At 40.7% G+C, this 23,342-nt stretch overlaps 1 protein-coding gene across 1 annotated transcript; it reads right to left on the reverse strand.

Moving 5' to 3' along the window:
- Positions 1 to 208: 208 nt before the first annotated feature.
- On the reverse strand, positions 209 to 20,603 carry SPTY2D1 (SPT2 chromatin protein domain containing 1). Its single transcript, XM_068399894.1, has 6 exons — positions 20,419 to 20,603; positions 10,325 to 10,439; positions 7,622 to 9,349; positions 6,651 to 6,807; positions 5,929 to 6,006; positions 209 to 3,726 (listed from the first exon to the last, which is right to left on the reverse strand). The coding sequence occupies exons 1-6, from the start codon at positions 20,476 to 20,478 to the stop codon at positions 3,630 to 3,632; spliced, it is 2,235 nt and encodes a 744-aa protein (XP_068255995.1). The 5' UTR covers positions 20,479 to 20,603; the 3' UTR covers positions 209 to 3,629.
- Positions 20,604 to 23,342: the final 2,739 nt, after the last annotated feature.

The raw sequence follows: 23,342 nt of genomic DNA on the forward strand, positions 1-23,342 counted from the left end.
TGTTTAATGCCTGTAATTTATTGCATACATACTCTGCAAAACTTATGCGCATTTGGTGTGTGCAAAAGTGTACACTTTTTTGACAGCACCAGAAAACAGTTAAGCTATGTATGAGTTTTTAACCTGATTAGTCACATTGTGTAAAAAGAAGTTGTGCACAAATGATATCCCCAAAGAAAATATAATAATTGACTAAAACTAGAAGCACCCTTATTTACACACTAACACTTTAATATTGCATCACACCCACTCACCAAAATAAATAGAAGTACATTCATCACAATTTAAACACCAGTCTCTCCATATATTTATTTTCTTTCTGACATGATTTGGTCTCCAGAAATATGCTATATCTAGAAATATGCATCAGCTACTAGATTATGTTACAAAATGCAAAGAAAATAGAAAATTAGTTTTCCTGGACAATATTTTGGGCTTTACACAAAAATAAATCCAGATTTCCATAGAGATCTCATATACTTCTTGAAAGATTTTTATTTTAAAGCACAGCACAGAGTTGCACACTAAGGCTTCCTGTGATATGCGAAACCCTGGCCTCCAAAAGACATCGCTGTAGAGTGAAATACAGCTGAAGTGTAAATACGAGACATTTTCAAAAAGTAGTCATCGATAGAAAGTGCCCTTCATTTGATTTAGCATTAGCAGTAAAGTAGTAGCTACTGTAATTGTGCAATCAAAGCCAGACCTGGAAGGGTTTTATGAAAACTATGTCATTTCACCCTATCAAGTTTAAGGACACAGAATCTGAGATAGCAGAAACCAACCAACCTTTTTATACTCCTACATTCATTTTTTTTTTTTGGACACAATTTAGTAAAAAAGGCACATTGTCAAAGAGTGAATTAAAAATCTAAAAACCAATCCAGAATTTCATTAAATACAATTAAATCATTAGCTTAACATCAGATCCTCATAAACCAATATACGCATTCTTCCAGTTTTTCTTAACCTCAAATTCAGATGCACATTGGCCAAGTACTGAAGTACTCTTGTTAGATTAATACCATTACCTGACAAACAAACGTGGTTTTGGATACAAGGTCAGGAATTAAAAACCAAAAAAATTTTGTTCCTTCCTAGCCGATTTACAAATATGCAGCAAGTGCAAACACATTAAAACCCAAACATTTGTACAAAATTTGAAAACCATTAGCATCCCATGCCAATTATGGGAAAGTACTTCTTGACTGTAAAACTACAAAGGTGTCCTTGAATAATTTTTCATATGAAATAGACAAAATTTAAGCAATTATTACTGTGAAGAAAGTTATACAGTGTCTTAGGGAGGCTAGCAGAGTACATTCCAGTCACCATCTAAAAGGCAAATCACAAAGTGCTTTACAGATTAAGAAATTTAATTGGTCTTGCATGATTAAATAATCAGAAAGTGGTGAAAGAATCAGGTTTTATTTAACCTATATTTATCTGAAATGCAGATTTAATTCCCAACTGAACCAATTTTGAATTAATATACTTCTTTTGCTTCATAAGAGACTTCTTTTTCCCCAACCAGGCAGGAAGTTGCTCACAGCTGATATAGCTGTCTGGGTTGACAGATTGAGAGCCTTTCTCCAGCTAAAATGAATTGAAAAGTAAAAAAACCCAGTAACATGGTCCCAGTGTTCATTGCCTTGACTGGGTAATTCTAGGAGCTAAACCAGAAAATTTTAGATGGTCCCAATGAAGCAGAGTGAATACAACACACTTCTAGACAAGCAGTGAGGTTACACTATCTTGCATGGTCTCAAGTGCACACACTGAGAAACAGTTTTTGTTAGTTAATATAGAAAGTTAAAAATACAGAGGAGCATCAATGGTATCTTTATCTGGGCTCCCTGTCAGCCAATACTGAATTAGTTTATAGAACCCATCCCAATAGCTTACTCATGTCAGTGTTTTACTGAGGCAGTGAAATGCTACACCATTGACAGAAAACATTTTAAAAAGGCAAATGTGTTTTTTCTTACATTAAGAGTCAGATGTTTAAATTTCAGCAGCTTCCAAGATTGTTCCTTACAGGTTGCTATCTGAACTGCTTCCTAGAAGCAGCATTGTTAAGAATAGCCCCCTGACAGGAATGGTTCCTTCATCATTTTTCTACAACGTAATTTTTCCTTTTTATTCTGTTACTCACCCCCTGTTTCAACACACACCCAAAGCCCTTTTTGTACTTTTCCAAGTACTTCTAGCATTAAAACATAACAGCCTCAGCAGCTGAAGCCAGAGGTACTATCAATGAAGTCCTGGAGCTTGAGGCAAAGCTGAGTAGTGATACTGGTGAGCTTTGCAGGGCAACTTGGGGAAATCAAAGTAGTACAAGTCCTGTAGACTTACATCAATCCTGTGCTGATTGTAAACAAATTCAGTTACTGAAAGGAACAGTCTTTAAGTGCATAGTTAGAAATAATGTGCAAATATGGGCATTAAGGTAAGTAACTGAACTAACTCTCCTGCTATACATAACATTTTAGATTTTTGGTTTGATGAAATTAATCACAAGTATTAACTAGTTAATATGAAGTTGTTAATATTGAAGAGCTGTAAATACATTCTAACAAAACTTAATTCTGATGTGCCTTCTAGATAGTAAACCTAATTAGATAAATGACTGCTTCACATTGTATTTAACACATCAGATGTTTAATGCATCTGATTAATGCATTAAATGAAAGATTTAATCTTTCATTTAATTAATGCAAGAAAATTAATTGAATTGCATTAATTCAAGATGCAAGAATTTAGTTAGTTTAATGCAAGAAAAAACATGTGCACCATACACTATTTGTAAAAGCAGCAGAAGCTGTTAAATGTGAAGATTTACAGGGCAGGAAAAGAATTCCCAAGCATACGCTTGAGCCCAAAAGCACAAGTTACATACAAACACTAGGAATTCCTGTTTTCAGGGTGTGTATTTATCATACTGAATTAGATTGGCATTGGAATTCGAGACACAGCAAAAGCCAACATCACCTTTTGGCCACATCTGTAACTGTACAATTTGCAAATGACATGCACTTTTCTGTTTAGAAATAAAGAGGTTCAAGCTATTTTGATGGGTCCTCAAATCAGAAGATATGCAGCACTTTATTGCTTTGAACATCTGTGGCAATAGCTGAATTTGCACCCAGGCTGCTTCTGTTCAGAAGATGACATCTCAATACTCTGAGACTCAAGTCAGGAGACAGAGTAGGATATAAAGCAATTTCTCTAAATCTCAAGAAATATCAGGGAACAAGAATGCTATTCCTTTCTTCCAAGTAAATGCAAAATTGGTTGACTTGTATATGGGCCCACACAGTTCCGAGTCAGTGCATAGCTAGTCAATATTTCTGCTGGCGTCTTGAACTGGTTTAATCAATGGAAACATCTATTAATTTTATTCCACTTAATATGCATTAGTGCATTAATTTCTTCATAAAAAACCAACCCTGGCAAGTATTAAAAATAAATATCTTATTTAGGTCAAACTAAAGCCTTGCTTTTCAGTACTTTAATCCCTTTAAATATTCTTTTGCCCTCTAACAAGCAAATGGAAACTGAAGTAGAGTAAGAGATGTATGGAGGCAGAAGGTGGCAGAAACATGAACAAAGTCAACACCATAAGTCACTTAACGTGTCCTCAGCTTCTTAGACTGTCTCTTGCGTTTTAATTCTTCTTCTTCCCGTCTCAATTCTTCCAAGTCCTCCTGAACACCGAGTCTCAAGCTGCCAAATAAGATGAAATGCTTTACACTCTGCTACTCAAGAAACATGAAATCATACTTCTACCCCTCCCCAAAGAAAAGCAATCCTAAAATTATTACAGCTGATTTGAGCAAAAATTTTAGATCAGCAATCATAAATTTTCTTTAATTATAGCAAGAATATAGCTTTAAAAAAAGAACTCAAGATTTTATTGTTAGATTAGAATCAAATCTTTTGAGGGGAAAATTATTTAAAAAACTTTTCTTAAAAAAAAGTCAATATTGTGAAAAAAACTGATTTTAATACAAAAGGTCATTTTTTTTCTGAAAAGAAGCTGCTGAAACACATCCATCAGTTCTTGCCAATGTAACTCTTACATACAAGTCACAGCAGGACTGACTCTTTATCAGCTTCTCTGAGAGCCACCTAAACCTTTTACATTAGCATGTGAGAGAATGGATATGTCAAACAGTAGAGAAGCAAAAGATTTTGTTGCAGCTTTCTGGCTTGAAGCACCCTTCAGGTAGCTGCAAGCATAACACTGCTGCACCCTGAGTCCTTTTAGCTGCCATGACTCTAGTGAACAGGCCCATGGAAGAGACTCTGCTAATACAGCATGTTCTAGCTACATCCCTACATGATTTCTTCAGCTTCCCACAAGTCAGTAGGTTGAAAGTGATACTTAAAACAGTATCTGCAATCACTGATCTCTTCTTCAATAAATAAGGGCTGGATAGTCTTGATGGTTTGATACTAGGAATGGGTGTGGCAAAGTTACCATTTCATGATCAGCTACTGCCTCATTTGCAGCCCTACCAAGTGCATTTGTACATCCATAGTTCATTATGAAGCAATGTAAGGCAGTGTAGCATGCACCTCGATGCAAAAGGTTCAGCCACATTCAACTGTTCTGGGCTAAACTGCTCCAGTACAGGCTCTAAAATGTATTTTATGCCAAAACAAGCATAGCAAAGTCATCTTCAATTCAGGAAACTACAGTCATCCAAATTAAAAATAGAAACAAACACATCCAGGATCTATGTGATAAAACTCTGGCTTGAAGCATCATTTTTCATTTCAACTTACAACTTAACTATAATTTTAGTGGGCTTGCTTGGTTAGAAAAAGTTCCTAATTTCAAGGGTCACAATGCTTTTAACCAAACTCTCAGCAAAAAGTAGCTGAGCATTGAAAATAGTTACACTCAATTTTACTCAAGTTTCTTATCTCTCCTTCCTTTATGCTAGCATGTGTAGTTAAAAGTTAGTCAGGTATTCAACTCTGCAAAACCTCACTCTAGGTCTTCAACAGAGAATTCAGTCAATAGCAACGTCGCTGTAAAATCCCAGTTGTTTCCTTTAACTCCATTTAACACACTACAGCTTTGCATGAGCTGCAGCTATTCTCCAGGAGCAAGGAGGAATAAGGACACTGACTATAACTTCAAAAAGATGCAAGTTTCCAATGCTCAAGGCACCTTCTGAATAATAACATAAAAATTTCAGTAGAACAAAAGAATTCGGTACTCAGTATATTCCAATATTTTCCATTATCTATAAAAACCTCTTATAACTGTCACAAAGCTTGTTCCACCAGCCATTAAAAAACAAAAAGAAAATCAGTTCATCAACACCAGGTTTTGTAATAGTGACATAAGAATTGTGCAGGTCTAGAGGCCAAAACCAATAGTCAAAACCAATATGAAAATACAGGCTTCATATCTGAGATCACTGATTACAGAAGTTTGTCAGAGTACTTTTTATACATACACAGAAATATATATACACCAACACATGCATATAGATAGAAACAAATAAATCTCCTTCCAGTCCTCAAACTAGCAGAATATTGTAATGTTTGGGACAAATTTAAGGTTTAGATTTCAACTGAAATTTAAAGTATTTTTAAAAATATTTTTGGGCATAAGTTGGTTTTGGTTTGTGTGGGGTTTTTTTGTTTGTTTGTTTATTTGTTTGTTTGTTTCTGGGTTTTTTGTTTGTTTTTAGAAAAGCAAAGTTTGTAATGCATGAGAATGAACACACAAGATTTATTTACTGTACCAACTACTGGCTGTCTGAGTTTCATCTTTACCTAAGCCTTCTTACAACAAATAGTAAGGCTTATGTACCTCTGTTATAAAAAGCAGCAAATACGCACTCTAACTTAGCCCCATGACTTGGGCAATAAGCAAACTTCCCACTTTGAGTTTAAATCCAGGCATACCTCCTAGCTTCCTCTTTCTGTTGCTCTCTCCAGCTGCTCTCCATATAACGTAAGGCATAATCACTTTCATCTTTGTATCTGGAAATTAAATATTAGTTTCAGCACACACAAAACCACGTAGAGTTGAGTTATAAATTCACACCCCTTCTTAGAAAAATTACCTTGCCATACACAGATTTTAATGTTTTGAAAGAATCTAAGTTACAAGCCTTTAAAATGCTTGCCGCCTTATACCTCGCTGTCAGACAAGAGGGAAGTATTTAAATAAGCCAAATAAGAGCCTCCATTTCCAGCAGTTCCTAGTCATACCAAGTTAGAGCCTCTTACAGAACAGCTAACACTATTACATTTAGCAGTTCATATTCAGGCAGCTACATTTGTGAATTCTGAAATACTGCAGACTGCTACAGAAAGCATTTTAACATCCAATAATAGGAAAGAATTGCTATGAATTATACAGGCAAGACACTGAAGAAGCTGTGTTGTTTTCCAACTATGTCCTATTGCATAAAATTTTTTTGCTCCCCAGGAAAAGCACAGCAGGCAGTGTGAAAATGCAAGGTCCCTTCTGCATGGAAGCAGCCCTAATGTTTGTTAAATTTCTGCAATGTAAAACCAGCACTTCCCCTATTTCTAAAACATTTTTATTTGTTGAACTGTCTTAATTTCTGTTGTTCTGTTCCTTGCTCTGCAATATCTCAAAATCAACTTTTTTTTTTTACCTTTTCCGGTCATAGCCAAATATTTCCCGAATATGTTTTGATATTTCTTCTTGAGGTTCCCCTTCATCTTCAATGAAGTCATCCATTTCAGAGTCATATTCATCATCATCATCATCTTCTATTTGTCTCTTGTAACTAATAGATGGTCTTCCAAGACCTAAATGACAGGGAGTGAAAAAATCATTAAATAATAACATTAATATAACATTAATTTAACAGTGCTTCTCCTTGCTATACCTTGGGCTCAGCCATTTTACAGCTCAGGGCTTCAAGGTAGGAAACTTCTGCCTCAAGTCAACTAGCAATTCTCAGAAACTCAGTAAAGGGAAATACTTCCTCTGAGTTGCGCTATAGAAGATTACGTATCAGTATCACCAACTGCATCCTGAGGAAACTACCAGACAGAAGTCTATGTTCTTCTTCAGGGTTTTCTAGGCACTTATTTGCTAGAGTCCATGCTGCTTGTTCCTGTTCAGAAATAAATTTTTAGAACTGCTTGCTTACTGATAAGGTGAATTTGCCAAAACGAGCATCAGTCACAGGTTTGCCGTGTGGTTTTAATTTTCATGTAGCACTTTAAGCATCTGTTATTTAAGACACTATGAAATTGTAAAGACTAAGCATAATTGAGCAATGCAGGAAGTGACTTGTTCAATTCTTTTCCTTCTAACAGCATTTGTATACCAACATCCATCACAAGCTGCTTAGTTTTCTTTCACATAATACTTCACACCCCAGGCCTGTATTTCAAGGAATATGAGCATAGGTAAAAATAAATAAAAAGCTGCCAATCAGAAAAAAGCATTCTACTGTTAAATGCACTCTTTAAAAGGCAAATATAGTATTTTGTTCAAGTCTTCCTAATTGCACCTGTAATTGTCAAAGACCCTCAGTGACCTCAACTCAGACATATATAAAAAATACAAAACAAATAACTAAGTGAAAAAATTATTTGCTCTAGAACTTTATACCTTGTGGATGAAACACAGGTCTATGCCCTTGAAAAGATCTCATTCCATTTATCTGTCCATTGCTGTGTCTCGTGACTAGGTTTTTAGAAGAAATAGTTTCCGATACAACAGTACACTTCGGTTTTACAGTTGTACCCAAGCCACTGCCTGGTCGCCCAGGTCCTGTGCTGGGGCTGATGCCTGGCCTTCCTGGTCCTGTTCCCAAGCTGCTGCCTGCTCGCTTGGCTCCTGTGCTTGGATTGATTCCTGGCCTTCCTGGTCCTGTTCCCAAGCTGCTGCCTGGTCGTCCAGGTCCAGTGCTTGAGCCGACTCCTGGCCTTCCTGGTCCTGTACCTGTGCTGCTGCCTGGTCGCCCAGGTCCAGTGCTTGGGCCGACTCCTGGCCTTCCTGGTCCTGTACCTGTGCTGCTGCCTGGTCGCCCAAGTCCCGTGCTTGAGCTGCCAGCCGGCCTTCCAGGTCCCATGCTTGAGCTGCCAGCCGGCCTTCCAGGTCCCATGCTTGAGCTGCCAGCCGGCCTTCCAGGTCCCATGCTTGAGCTGCCAGCCGGCCTTCCAGGTCCCGTGCTTGAGCTGCCAGCCGGCCTTCCAGGTCCCGTGCTTGAGCTGCCAGCCGGCCTTCCAGGTCCTGCGGCTGAGCCACTGCCCAGTCGTCCAGGTCCTGGGCTTAAACCACTTCCTGGCCTTCCAGGTCCCATGCCAGAATTGCTGCTTGATCGCCCAGGTCCTGCACTTGAACCACCACCTGGATGTCCTGGTCCTCCTTTTCCTAAGCTGCTGCCTGATCGTTTTGCATTGGAGTTGATTCCATGCTGAAGGGCTGCAGCATTTCCTGATTTTGTATGGGCAGACTTTTTCAAGCTGGATTCTTTAGCAGATGGTAGCCTCTGAGCCCCATTAGCCGCTGGTTTTGAAGGTGGCACATGAGAGCTTGAAGCAGGCTTTCCAATGCCATTGACAGGTAATTTACTATGACTGCTACCAGTAGAGCTTTTTAAGGAGCCATTTTGAGAGTTTTTTTCCATTTGATCCAATCTGGAAGAAGATGATGACCGTGAGTGTTTCTGAGTCAGTGCTGGTGCTTTGGATTTCTTATCAGTACCACTCATAGGAGATGACAGACTGCCTTTTGGTGTGGAATGTTTATCTACTGAGCTTTTGCTGAGTTTTGCATTTACAGATTCTTTCTGAGAAGCCACTTTTTTTAAAGAACTGGGTATCCCTGTATTCTTAATCTCCTTCTCACTTTTCTTATGCATTTCTAGTCTTTTGTTTTTGCGTCCCAAATACTCTCTCTCTCTCAATTCTTCTGCTGTTCTGGGTCTCTCTTCTACCTTTTTCACTGGTTTTATTTCCACCGGTTCATATTGTTTTTTTTCAGCAAGCCTTAAGAGCTCTGCAAAGTTCAGAGGTGCTGGTGCACTTTTGGGAGGCACCTTTGGTTTCACTGCAACTTTGGATGGTTTCTCTTCATATTCTTCTTGCTCATGCTCAGATTCAGTCTGACTGCATTCGAGTTGCTCAGTTTCATCTTCTGTTGCATACTCAGGCTCTGGGGCCTGAGCAACATTCTCACAAGTCCTCCTCTTTTTAGGCTTCTCTTCAACAGGAACACCATTATAGCCATAAAAATTATCCTTTGTTCGTGAGGCCATTGCTCTTGCCTTTCTGTCATGTTTCAGTTCAATACGTTTAGCCAAGAGTTCTTCTTTCTTTCTTCTTTCTTCCAGTGCTGTAAAAGAAAACCAGGAGAAAGTAATGCAAAAGCACTACTTTTTACTTTAATTTCCTCCAAACTGATAAACCACTTAGGACAGTAGTTTAAGGATATCTGGCTAACAGCTATTCAAAATAGACCAGAAAGTGATCAGAGGTCTGTCAACAGCACAAGCTAGCCCACCTGAGACAGCTACTCCAACAAAGGCGAACAATTAAGTCAAATGCTGCTACTGCAAAACCCACTAAGGTTATTCAACTGAAGCAGATCTCCAGAATGCTATGCAAACTAAGGAGAATAACTGTGTGAGGAGGTACAGGAGGACTTATGGGATCTCTGGGTAATGGAAGGAGTTCTGAGACTGAGCAAGAGAATTTTGAGACTGTACAGAATTTACTATCAGATGTTTAAGGGAAGATGAGGAAAGGGAGGGAATCCTGAGCTCACGACTGGCACAGGAGAGGAGGAATACCCTGGGCCATCCAGTCCATCAGATTTGGCTACCTTTAACAAAACATTAACATCAGAAGCTATGCAGTATTAGTTTATTCTATAAACTACTGAAAGGAAATATAATACAGTGGAAAAAACTGTGGCTCAAACAAAGCCTCTGCCATACAAATTTAAAATTCAGACTATTAATACACTAGATTAAGACACAACAGGAACTCTCACCATTTTTTCCACACAGATAAAGCTTTTCAAAGTTAAGTTACCAAAAGTCCAGATGGTTTCTTGCAATATCTCTTCACCTTAACTACTTCTTGATCTCCAACAGTAAATGCTAGTGTAGCTGATTAGTATTTAACTGCTTAGGAAAGCATGCAAACATCCCAAGCCTTTACTTAGTCCTGGCTTTCCCTCAGCATCAGTTATGTGCATAAGTTCCAGAAACAGATGTGTAGTTGTATTTGCAAGAGCTTTGAATAAGGTGACAAAGTCTCAAAGAGTCAATGAAAGTCTCCCACAGCAAATATTTTGGACTGGTACCTTTTCTTCTTTTTTCTTCTTCTTGCCGTCTGAGAAATGCTTGCACTGCTGCAGACTCTACACCCTTGACTTTTGGAACCTTTTTGGGAGGACCAACAGCCAAACTGTACCTTTTCTGAAAAAAAAAAAAGAAATATGTCAGAAAAGAAATGTAAAAAAATCTTAGTTTTTAAAACTGAGGAGTTGCATAACAGTCATGTACTTGACTTTTAAGCATAGAGATGGTACAGAGCAAACAAACAATTCCTTCTGAAGCTGAGAGTTGTGACAGATACACTTGACTCCTGGCCATACTTTGGTTCACGCTGACTAAGATACAACAGGCCTTGCATCTTTTGGGTGAACTTGTGAGATACAAAGCCCCTGGCTCATCTACAGGTGAGTGAAGGTGTCTTGAAAAATATTTTGAAAGGTGGTTTCAAAACCCAAAAGTGCAAGATAACCAAAGCACAGAGCAAGATACCTGAGCTAAAACAAAGACATTTCTCTTGTCTATACTACTGACTAGCAGCCAACTACTTCACCCTACAAATACTCCCATCAGAATAGGCCCAATTTGAGCTCTCCCCAAATTGCAGCTGGACTGCATGCCAGGTGACTCTCCCCTCAAGCAGGGATGCCTCTCAAGGTTAGAGATTCCTTACCTGAGACTAAGAGATCCTTCCTTACCCAAGGCAGAAAGATCCCTTACCCACAACAGATCCTTGGTAAGTGACTGACAGCATGCTGAATTAATATTATGAAACATTACTAATCCATGTAGCTACTCAGTATTTAAACATTCTATGTATAATTCCATTAGATATAAACCCTTGACCAAGTCCAAGACTAAGACTGGATCCAGACACACACAGGTTCCAAAAAAGAGTTTAGAAAGCAAGGGGGTCCACTCTGAACTTTGTGACTCAATGGGAGGGTCCTCCTTACTCTTTGCATCTCTGGTCTCTGTGTGAATCATTCTAGCTCGATTCTAACTCAATTTTCCTTTCTATGTTTCTTCCATGCAATAATTAATAAGGTGACCCTTGCCAGCAAACTTATTGAACGTTGTCAAACCACTGTCAAAACTTTGTTAAATTCCATCAAACTTATTGAACTCTCTGAAATTGTTATTTTATATCAGTAAAATATATTGCTGCTTCTCTCTTTTGAGTGAGGTGCATTCCACTCATCCACAACAAGAGTGCACTCAGCTTTCCGAAGGAATGAACAAGAAACAAGATGACAGGTAGGGAAACCAAGAGAAATGAGTAAAATGCACTAGACTGAGAAGGAATGCAACAGCTGCATCAGTAATGGAATAAAAATATTTCAGTTCAGCCTTAGTCTTTGAGCAAACAGGAAATAAAAGCAGACTACAGCCCAAGCTGCCAGTCTGTTCAATTCCAGACTGTGGGCTTACAGGTCCATTAGGGCTTTCAGCCTTTTTGTGGACGCTCTTTTCACTGAGTAAGATAACCTGAAACTGAAAAGAAATAAATCAACTCAAAAAATGGAATTACTCCAAAAGTAAGCTTGAACTGAATTCACCAGCATAATTAGTAGGTTGATCTAAAACCAGTGATATTTATTTTAGTTCCTGGTGCAGTGATCTTAAACAAAAGACTGCTGTATATCAAGGAGTTAGTGATCCGTATACCAGTTGACCTGAATAGGTGCAGGCCTGCACTCTACTATACTTATCACTTGTGACCACTAGATGAACTCAGCAGACTAATTGTGACAGAATATGTAGCCCCCACTTGGCAGCCAGCAATTACACCACTTGTGTGTGGTGTAATTTGCCTGGAGAAGGCTCCAGGGAGACCTTATTGTGGCCTTTCAATACTTAAAGGGGGCTTACAAGAAAGAGGTGGACAGACCTTTTCATAGGGCCTGTAGCAACAGGACAAGTGGTAATGATTTTAAACTGAAAGAGGGTAGATTCAGACTAGATATAAGGAAGAAATGTTTTATAATGAGGGTGGTGAAACACTGGAACAGGATGCCCAGAGAGGTGGTAGATGCCCCATCCCTGGAAACATTCAAGGTCAGGTTGGCAGGGCTCTGAGCAACCTGCTCTAGTTGAAGATGTCCCTGCTCATTGCAGGGGGTTGGACTACAGCACCTTTAAAGGTCACTCCAAACCCAAACCATTCTATGATTCTATGTCTCATTATATTTTGAAGTGAAGCAGCATGTTTTCATATAACATCCTTTTGCTTGGCAGTGGAAATGACAGAGCTGTTTACTTCCAAGAACATCGTATAAAAGCTCTAAAGACTATAATGCTGGTGAGCCTCACCACAGACAGGATTTGCGCAGCTTGCCATGCCTAGATGTCTGTGCAGTGCTGTACAACTCGGGGTTCCAGCAGCTGAACAGATGTAAAGTTACCTATGCTATTCTCTTTTTTTCCTTCTCCCGTTATTGCCAATAAATGTTATTTTAATCAATATGTTAAGAGTCTGAATGCCTTTCTTACTGGGATCTATAACAAACCCTTGCACTAGTGCGCTACACCTGTTCAGATGTTACCTTTCATAAATGTACCAATTATCAGATTGGGCTTTAGAATGATAAAATGGAAAGAAAGACTTTTTTGATCTTCTTCTCACAAACAGACTAGAGAAGCTAAAGCAAAGAAGAAAGACAGACACTTGCAAAGATAAATACAATAGAAGCCAGTTAAACCCAGAAGCAGACGGAAAGCAGATGAATACATTTAGAAAAAAACAAACAACTCTATTTGAGAGGTTTGGAATTTCTTTCGATTTCAGTAGTAAACCAATAGATTATAACCTAAATCAAGATATTCCACATAGAAAGTTAGGATCCTCACCAAGTGAAAGAGCTATGAAACAGTCCCAAATAAAAACAATATCACTAACAAAAAAAGCCACACAAGTCAGTATTCCCATAAATATCTTCCTATCCTCACACAGCCTTGTGAAACTTAACTAAAAAAATGAAATTATCTGGTAAAGATACCTACATCCAGATGTTTTAGAAGCAATAATCAGGCAAGCCAGTAGCATGACTCCCTGTAGATTTCACTATCACCCAATGGAAGCCTTTGTTCTAATTTCTAATTCATTGAAACAGCAGCACTTGAACAGATCCTTGGATTACTTTAATTACTGACATGCAAACCCATATATATCTTGTATATACATGCACTAAGCAAGGTTCAGAGACTCATTTCTAAAATGCAGCCAAAACCAGCTCCAAAAAGGGCAGCTACAATAACAGCTATTTGTAGCTGCCTTCAGTAATTTCTGAAATTACTTGAAATTATAAAGATACACCATCCCCGTACATTGCAGTAGTAAAACTTGACATATTGCCTCATCACATTAAAGACCTACTACAGCCAAGCTCATTTACAAAGATTCACCTCTGTGCAAGAGAGTTTACCACAATCTGAGAACTGATTTCGTAAATCCTTACCACTTGGAGAAGCTCCACCTCTGAACAATTTTTGGTACTTACAATTGAAATCATTAGAACTGATCATCATAGCTAGGACTATTTAAAGGACAAGAAGATAGCTGGAGCTGGGCCCCTCTCTTCTGGGAAGCTGAGGTCCTTCCCTCCCCAACTTCTGTGTTGTTTACACCAAAAGTATTCCAAGAACTAACTGTTCAGGAAACCTGAACCATGATGCAGTACTGCCTCTCAATTTTTGCTCAAGTGTAGCCCATGACTCAGTGGCCCAAAGTCATCTAAATCAGAACAGAGAAGCAAAGCAATCCACACATTATCAGTGAAAAACCTTTCAGAAAAAGATTGAAACAAATTAGTACCTTAGGAACAATCTGAGGTCCTCTGTAGTATTCTTATATTGGTATAACGTCTACATAAATTATCTTACTCCCGAAGTTAAACATGTCATGTTTTGATATAGATAACCTAATTTGGCAAAACTTTATTCAATTTCTACACAGTTTTTAAAAAGAGACAAAACAGCATTTTCAAAACAGAGGATATGGTTGGACTTAATCTTAAGGGTCCTTTTCCAACCCAAATGATTCTATGATTCCGAAAGAGTTTTAGGCCTAAGGAGCACCTTTCAAAACTGCTAAACAGCAGGGACAAATGTAGATGGATCTATTCTGTTAGGAAGCCTTATAAAGAATTAAAGTGATGGGGAAGCAGTTTTCAGGCTTTGTTTTGCTGCACTACAACCAACAGTCCTATCCAGGAGCAGGTTTGTAAAGCAGCTTGACAGACATGCTGTTTTCTCACTGCCACTACTGTGGCAAATTGTGCCAAATTCAAGATTTAAAAGCCTTCCTATCAGTAGCATTTCTTGATATGACTAACAACTGAAAACAGAGCTAAACAATTCATAAATGAATACCTGTTTTCTGTACTGTGAATCACTACTAGTGTTGATAAAAGTTTTGTTCACCTTCATTTAGAAATAGCATAAAATAACCAGCTTCAGTTTAGCCGTTTTAAAAAAAGCACTGAACCATGCACACATTCCACAAGCACTGAGAAAGTGTTTCACTTACAGTGCAAACAAACATGCATCAGATTCCAGGTAAACCAGACAATAAGCCAGAGCATGTCACTACTTCATCATCCAAGCAGCAGCTGTGCTGTTCTGGCTTTTTATAGCTATTGCCAAGTTGGTTAAATCAGAGAAACAGAAATGTTTAGCCTCTAGGAAACAGCAGGTCAAGCTGTTCCCAGAACACCACACTACTCAAGTTGTAAACACTGATTATCTCTCTGGGTAGAACCTAGTGACAGCTCTACCTGAATACTGCTGATACACACAAAGTGGGCACTGCTTTACCCAAAGGGAAGAGTAAAGCCTATGGAAATGCCTTTCTTCAGCTGTGTAACCTCAAGAAATAACAAGTGTTTTCCTACCAGTGAATAGTATTTCTCCCAATGTTTCTCATTTTTTATCTTCATCCCTGCAAACCTTGCCATAACTACCTACCCAATAACTGGCTCTCCCTGAATCCGACCAATGCTACTTTAAGATTATGGTGGAAAGTCCATTACAGTGCAAAACCTTATTTGTTTTCCACTTACAGCCAGAATAAACTGTTTCAGTAGGCTATCTAGCCTATGAAGTTACATGACTGAAGAAGAAGCAGATTCTTCTCTGAAAAGTAGACCTCAAAAAGATGAATTAAAAAAAGATTGGTATTAATATGTCAAATAGAAAAACCCCACCAGGCTGTACGTGCCCACACATTCACACACATGCATACTGACTTGTGAGAGATATAGATCAGATGCAGTTTCTATACATAAGACATCCATTTCTTAAAGGCAGAGTGCCAGTGTCCAGTAGCCAGCCTTGGCCAGCAGGCAAGCTCCAGGTCACAAGTTTAGCTGTGTAATCTGCAACCAAGGTTTTGCTCTTAAATCACTGACTTTAAAACATGGCACACGATCCTGATACACTTGCAGATGTTTTGATGTCAGCATTCAAGTGCCAAATCTTGGACTGTAAAACAGATTTTATAAAATTATTGTAAGCTTTGTGGCATCCAAAGGAACACCTAAAAGGTCTGGACCAAATACTAGACCCAGATGCAAGCAACAGAGGTAGTATTGCCTTTAACGATGATCAATATTTACACAGGTAGCAATGCAAGATATGAGTGATCAATCCTGCCAAACCCGATTCTTAAGCAGAGCACCTGTGCCACTAATAATTTTTGCTATGGGCTTGCACACGCAATGTAAAGACAATTCTACTTGTGCTATCCAGTATGGGCAACTTGCAGAGGTTCTCATGGGGTGGGGGTTTTTTGTTTGCTTGGTTTTCACTAGCAAGTTGTGACCCCTGTACAATGTTACAACACTTCTCCTATTCTTACCATTCATCAAGACACACAGCCTTCTCCAGTGGGAAGTCCCTGTTTCTCCCTAAATATTCTTCAGAATATAACTTTCTGATAACATCACTAATGGTTCACTCACCCAGTTAAGCCACACATACATCCTTGTTCGTGTTCCCCCTCTTGCAATGCCCTAATACTCCCCAAAAGGCAGCTTTCCAAACTGGTAAGTGGTCATTCGTGTTAACTGCCCAGGGGCCTCTGCTGTCATCCTGTGCTTATACTTCCAAGGCCTCTGCTACAGTTTTAGCACCGTCCACTCTGCACACACCATGCTGGGGTTACCAGCAGCTCACTCTGCAGTTAGACTTTCTTAGAATATGTACATGTAGTGCTTTCTCAGCCACTGTTATCAATATCTAGTTATGACAAAGTAAATGGTAGTTATGAAGCATGCTTAAATTCGTTTTACTCTCTTCAGGTTCTAAAAACCCCTACCAAGAGAAAGGCTTTACTGATAAGAGTTTTTAACTATCAGCTCGTACTGTTCTCATCTCCCAAAACCAATTTAACAGGGTTGTACATTTTACTCCTAAAAATGCAAAAATAATTTTAAGATTTTGCAACTGCTGTCACAAAACCCAAGCTGAACCATTAGCTGAAAAATGGCAGAAACTTCTTCTGTTAAATGTTTCTTCACACAGTAAAAAAAAAATTAAAAAGCATACTTTATGCTTTCCTTTATGTAGTGGTATTGTGTTCCCAATTTTCATCTGCTTATGCAAAAAGAGAGACAAGAAATAGGAAAAGCTGAAAGTTTTACACATTTTAATCAGTGTTTGCAAGTGCCTGGAACTTATCTATCAAGTTCAGTCAAGTTGAGAGTAAAAGCACCCCTCACCCCTTGCCAGCTTTTTACATTGTGTATCTTTCAGTTCTCCTGTGTGTGGATGCTGATATAATACAAAGCATTTCTAGACCCTGTTTTGAGACAAGTTTTAACCGCATAATAAATGCATGCACACCAATCGAACAGGAGTCTGATTCTGCAACAGCAATCTGTACTTCACAGCCACTCTCCATATTTCTCTTGCCCATGGCCAAACATTCAGTAGTTTGTAGATTACAATTCCATGGGCAGGCTCTGTAACACACCAGGTCCTCTGAACAAAGTCTGGGATTTTGCTATTGTTTTACTTCACAAATACTTTAATTTCTGGTAGCTACCTGTAGCTGTCAACTTTACTGGAGGTTATTTTGTAATGATTCATACTCACTATGTATCAGTCTGCCTTAAAATGAGACTTCAGCAAGTGCTGACATGGACAACAAACTGTTTCAGTTTTGGGTCACCTCTTTGTGGTTAAGTGCTATCCTGTATCAGATTTTTCATATGTTCTGTACACCAAAGATTCATCCTCAGTTAAAAGCAGTAGGGAACTACGAGAGATAATTTCTAATAAATTAGTAATGACAACAGAAACAAGGTGAAATAAAAGAATGACTTGGTTCCAACTATGCTCAGTTGTTTTAAAAACACTGCAATACAATTTCATACTTTTAAGAGTATCTTCCATACAAACATCTCAAAGTGCTTCACCACATCCATTACGTCACGTAAAACTTGCAGCACAACAGACTATACCAATTTCGCCAAAAAGAGAAGAGTGACGTAGAAAGCACTTAAATCTCACTGAAATCAACGTTAAATCTCATAATTGATATCATGTCTAATCAAAGCAAGATCACATTGGAAATCTAATGAACTGCTACTATGAACACATGTAACAAGATACATACACACACTACTGAAGACCCTACGGAACATTATGTGAGAAGAACTAGGGCTCTTTTCAGCAACTGCTATAAATACTATTAGCAACACATCATTAATAGCTCACACACTAGTTCATATATGCACGGTTTTATTTAGAAACAAAACCTGATGCAACTAATAGGGCACTGAAAGGCTGATTTCAGCAATGTTCCTTTTGAATCTGGATTTCCATAGGGAGCTGAACAAGCAGATCCGTTTTCACAGGGACATGATGCAACACCTGTTTTACGCTGGTCCCTCTTTTATGATACAAGACTATATTATTTCCTAAATAGAGTTTTTCTATAGTTTCTACTTTTGAGATATACATATTACTTGTGCATGTTACTCTATTTTTTCCTTACAATAGGCATGGAATATTTAGTTTAGTGCACAGTAAAGTTTAAAATAAACTTCTCAAAGGGAAATTCAGGGTATATGCTGATTAATGCAGGAACTAATATTTCTGGAAAACCTGTTAAGTTTACATACCAGTAGATTTTGTAATTAGTCTGTATGGTATTTTTAATAAAAATATTTAAGATTAATGATATTCTTCTTATATGAACATATTTTATGTACTAGCTTTAATCTAGTGGAGTTACTTTGATGTCCATTGACCAGAAATCCTCCACAGGCCCTCCTCTTTTGAAGCCTAACAGCTGCAGATAACCTCAAGCAGTGCCAAGTGCAGCTCCAGTTTTGCTCAGAGACTAAGGCCAACTTTACAGTTAAAAGCTGCACCACTAACATGCTAGAACGGCAGAAAATCAAACTGCTTCAGCTATGGATTGAATTGCACTCTCACTCCATGAGTTAATCAGGTCAGCAAATCCTAATCCTGCCTTTTCTAAAAAGAGTAACAAAACCCTTATCCATTGCACAATGAGTAGAATTGCCTCCCTCCACCAACACATCTGCAAGAGAGAACACGGCAGGTATTTCATCAATTCATGATCAGGGTTTACAACTATTTGTGACAAAAAATAGTGATACAGTACATTAAAACTGTGTGAGAAAACTAAGAAGGTAAAAAAGTTTTAAACATCTAAAGTAAGAACTACAACAAGCCAATGACAATTTAGCGGAAAAACTTGTTTTAAGAGTCATGAAAGGGGCATTTAAGTTATCTTAAAGTACTTATATATTTGATATTCTCATATTTATGTTACAAACCATATTTCTATGTAGAGTCAGAGACAAACTGAATCAGGCTAAATATTAAAGAGTACATTTTGTAAGATTTTTAAAACACGATGGAATCTGACAAATTACGCCTATCTACCATATGGTTGGTCCATATTATCAACTGGTCAAAATATTAGTGAACATTACCAAAGTTTTACTAGTGACACAGCGAGACTGAGATACACTCAGTTCTCTAGCATCTCCATTTCAGCAGTGTCAGATCTAAACAGTACACTTTTTCTGTTTTTCCTGTAGTTTATCCTAAAAACAACTACCCCTCTCATTTACACTGGTTTAAGTGAACTAATAATAGAAACACAGAACTCTGGCACTCAGTTAAAGAACAGACAGGAAAAGTGTTTTCCTAGCTGGTGGCTACCAAAGAGAAAATATTTTTTATCCAACTAAGCAAACATGACTGAGAATTTGGGTTCTGCCAAAGGAACAAAACCCAGTATACTAACATACCAAAAGGCCACAGGCCCTTCCTACTGCCAGACTTCATTCAGCCAAGTAAGAGGGTTATTTCATACTGAATCAACACAAAACTGATAGCGTGAGTCAAAATACAAACTGCTGAAATACAGACTTCAGGATAATATTCGTAACAAACCAAATGCTTTTCACCAATCATCCCAGTGTGGCTGTTGAGGGCTATTCCTTAGCAATGGATACAAAGGTATTGGCCAACGCAGCACGTTCATCCAAAACTTGTCATTCTTTGTCTCTGACCCGCGTTTGGGACGTGGCAGGCTTCTGTTTTCAAAGCAAACAAAAGGACTTATCCGACTTCTAACCACAACCACTGCCTTCCCTGCACCACTGTTTTTGCTCTCAGGATCTCGGTATTTTCGGTGCCCAGGAGGCGCAAACCCCGCCTGCCCCTTCCCGGCTCCACGCCTGCCGAGACCCGTTGACAGAAGGAGCCCCGCGTCGCCCCCCTCCACACAGACGCTTCTCCAGCCCCCAAAAGCGAGTACCTCCGGACGGCGAGGCGCAAGGCCCGGCCTCGGGCCGCCTGGGCAGGCTCCGCAAGTGCCAGCCCGGCCCGTAAACCGGCTTCCTCGCGCGGGTTCCCAAGCGGGGCCGAGGCAGGGGGCAGAGGCCCAAACCAGACTCTCGACGCCCCGTGAGGGGAGCGCGGGGCCCTCACAGGACCCGGCCCAGCCCCGAGCCACCGGGAACCGCCCCCCCCCAGGGGCCACTGAAGTCCGGGCAGACCCAGCGGCTGTACCGGTCACCGTGCCCCGGCCTCACACTTCTCGCCCCGTCCCAACAGTCCCAGCCACCCCCGAGCTCACCGGCACCGAGTTCAGCCCTTGCTGCTCCGAGGCCATCACGAGAATATTGTGGAAATCCATGGCTGGCTCGGGCAGGGGGGGGGGGCGTTAAGGCAGCCGCCCTGATTCTCCCCGCTCCCCTCCGCGCCCGGCAGAGGCGACACCGGCCGCCTGCCTGCCCCCGCCCGCCCGCCCCGCCGCTCGGCTCCGCTCCGCTCCGTTCGCTTCCGGCCGCCGCCGCCTACCCTTTATATCACCTCGCCTGGCGCCGGCGTCACAGTGCCCGCATGTCACTTCCGCCGTGACGAGCTCCTCGCCACAGGAAACGCGTCCGCTGGGGAAGGCGGGAGGGGCGGCGCGTGCCCCGGCTGGCGGCGATGGCAGCGCCGCTCCGTGAGCCCCGGGGGAAGCGGTGGGGCCTGGGGCTGCGGCGGGGGCGGCCTCATAAGGGCGGCGGGCGCCGGCCCCGCCCTGCCCGCCCCCTCCGCCAGCAGCTGGTGCCGCTGTGGGGCTGACGCTTGGGTTTGGCTCTTCAGTTTCACCCAAACACCCTGTCAGCGCCCGGCCTTGGCACAGGGACGCGTCAACAAACCAACATAAATCACTACTTTTGTTGTTAATGGCAGCTCTTGCTGCTTCGGTTCTGGTGAGGTGTCCGGTTCTGGGCCCCCCAGGTCAAGAAACATAAGGAACTACTGGAGAGAGTCCAGCCGAGGGCTACAAAGATGATCAGAGGACTGGAGCATCTCTCTCATGAGGAGAGGCTGAGGGAGCTGGGTCTGTTTAGCCTGGAGAAGAGAAGACTGAGGGGGGATCTTATCAATACTTAAAAATACCTTAGGGGCAGGTGCCAAGAGGATGGGGCCAGACTCTTCTCAGTGGTGCACAGTGACAGGACAAGGGGCAATGGGCACAAACTGAAACATGGGAAGTTCCACTTAAATATGAGAAAAAACTTATCTGAGGGTGACAGAGCACTGGAACAGGCTGCCCAGGGAGGTTGTAGAGTCTCCTCTGGAGATACTCAAAACCCACCTGGACGTGACTCTGTGCAATGTGCTCTAGGGGAACCTGCTTTGGCAGGGGGTTGGACTAGATGATCTCCAGAGGTCCCTTCCAACCCTTAACCATTCTGTGATTCTGTGATCTCCAGAGGTCCCTTCCAACCCTAACCATTCTGTGGTTCTGTGAGGTTTGCAGGGTTTTGAAGGGGAAAAGCTGTTTGGGGCAAGGGGCGGTTGCTCCAAGGTGCTCCCCGACACCTGGCCCTGTCCCGCTCGCATTCCCAGCGAGCCCTGCAAGGTCACTGCCAGCCGCCAGCTCAGCTGCTGAGGGAATGGTGGCCTAGCAGAAATCCTGTAACGAAGGAGGAATATGTATTAAGTTTCTGCAGCAATCTTTCTTGGATTATCAAGGCTCGAAAAAGGGTGTGTGGCTTCTTGGGATGTCCCAGTTACAGCAGCAATGCACTCCTGCCCCCATGAATACCGCCTGATAAACAGGGCTCCCAGGAGCAATGCTGACATACGGAGTGGCCAAACAAAATGCTCTGTGTGTGTTCAAATATTTTCCCAAGTCTCTGTCAACCCGGAAAATTGTGCAAGAACACCAGCTGACTGAAGATTCTTCTCTTGCATCAGTTGTCAGCTCTTTTCCTGTTCCTGTTATCTGAGATCCGTCTGACAAAAATTCCTCTGCTGCACACTGCTTCTCATAGAAACCTGGGCACTGAAAGGAAGATTTTTTTCTTAATTTTATCCTTCTTTAACATAAATTCTTCTTTAACATTGCTATTACTTGACCACTCTTCATTTTCAGTTCTTCCAGGTGCCTGTGTTTTCCACTTTCCCTTCACCTCTTTGCTGCCCCCACTTTATTTTTTCCTTATCTGAAATTCCATTCTGGGTGTAGCTATAAGCCATGTTGCAGCCTGGTGTAAAGACACCCCGTGTGGCCCTAATGGAGGGGAGGATCAGGACAATTGATATGAGTGAGGCACTGCACCAGTTAACTCGCAGCGCTTTTGTAGTTTTTGAACTACAGGAGATCTGAAGCTGTTTCTGTAACGCTTGCTCTGGTATCTCTGCATGGCATTGCTCTGTGCAGGGTAGACACTCCCCCTGATCTCCCACTGCTTTCTCTTGAGCCATGGTCCTGATTTAACCCCTTGTCCTGTAAGAATTTAATCTTTCTCTTCCCCTTTTAATTCTGATTTCCATAAGACACTTCACTGACTCTACTTCTGACTCAGACCTAGATCACCTTTTCTGGTTTCCGCCTTCTTTATATTATTACTTTCTTTAAATTTTCATCTTAAGTACTTTTTAATTTTAAGACTTTCTAGTTAGTCTCTTTTCACAGGCAGTGAGTGGTTCACCAATTTTTCTCTCATTTTTGGCTTTCTGTTACCCTCTGTGGCACTGTCAAGAATATGAAGCCATTTTCTGGTAGTCTTATCTGCCACCCCATCGCTGCTGTGCTGCTTCTTTAATCAGAATTTCCCTGCTCCTTCTTGAATTTCTTGTATCTCCACTGCGCCTTTCCTTGAGAGGCCTTTTAGTATGACTCAGATTCCTGTATAACAACAGCAGTATTGACAGAGCGATGATTGTTGCTCTTTGGCTTTTATGTTTGCTTACTTTGGTCCGTGTTAGAGTTGGCAGGAATCCTTGGCTAAATGCAGTCTTTATTCTGCTGACTGCAATCCTGAAGACGAGTGGAGAAAATCCCTCCCTGCATCTAAAAGAGGACTTATGACCAGGCCAGGGGATGGCATCGAAGTTGTTTGTTGCATGCCACTTTTTGGAAACCTTTAACCACAGTCGTTACCTTTTCCTGTGTATGACAATACTGTATCACATGTCCTTCAGCAAGGGGATTTACGTCTGTGTTAGGGCCAATGGGAGAAATAATAGCACTGGGTAAATGTATGCTGCAGGCATTTT

The sequence above is a fragment of the Nyctibius grandis genome, chromosome 4, assembly GCF_013368605.1.
Source record: "Nyctibius grandis isolate bNycGra1 chromosome 4, bNycGra1.pri, whole genome shotgun sequence".
Lineage (NCBI taxonomy): Eukaryota > Metazoa > Chordata > Aves > Nyctibiiformes > Nyctibiidae > Nyctibius > Nyctibius grandis.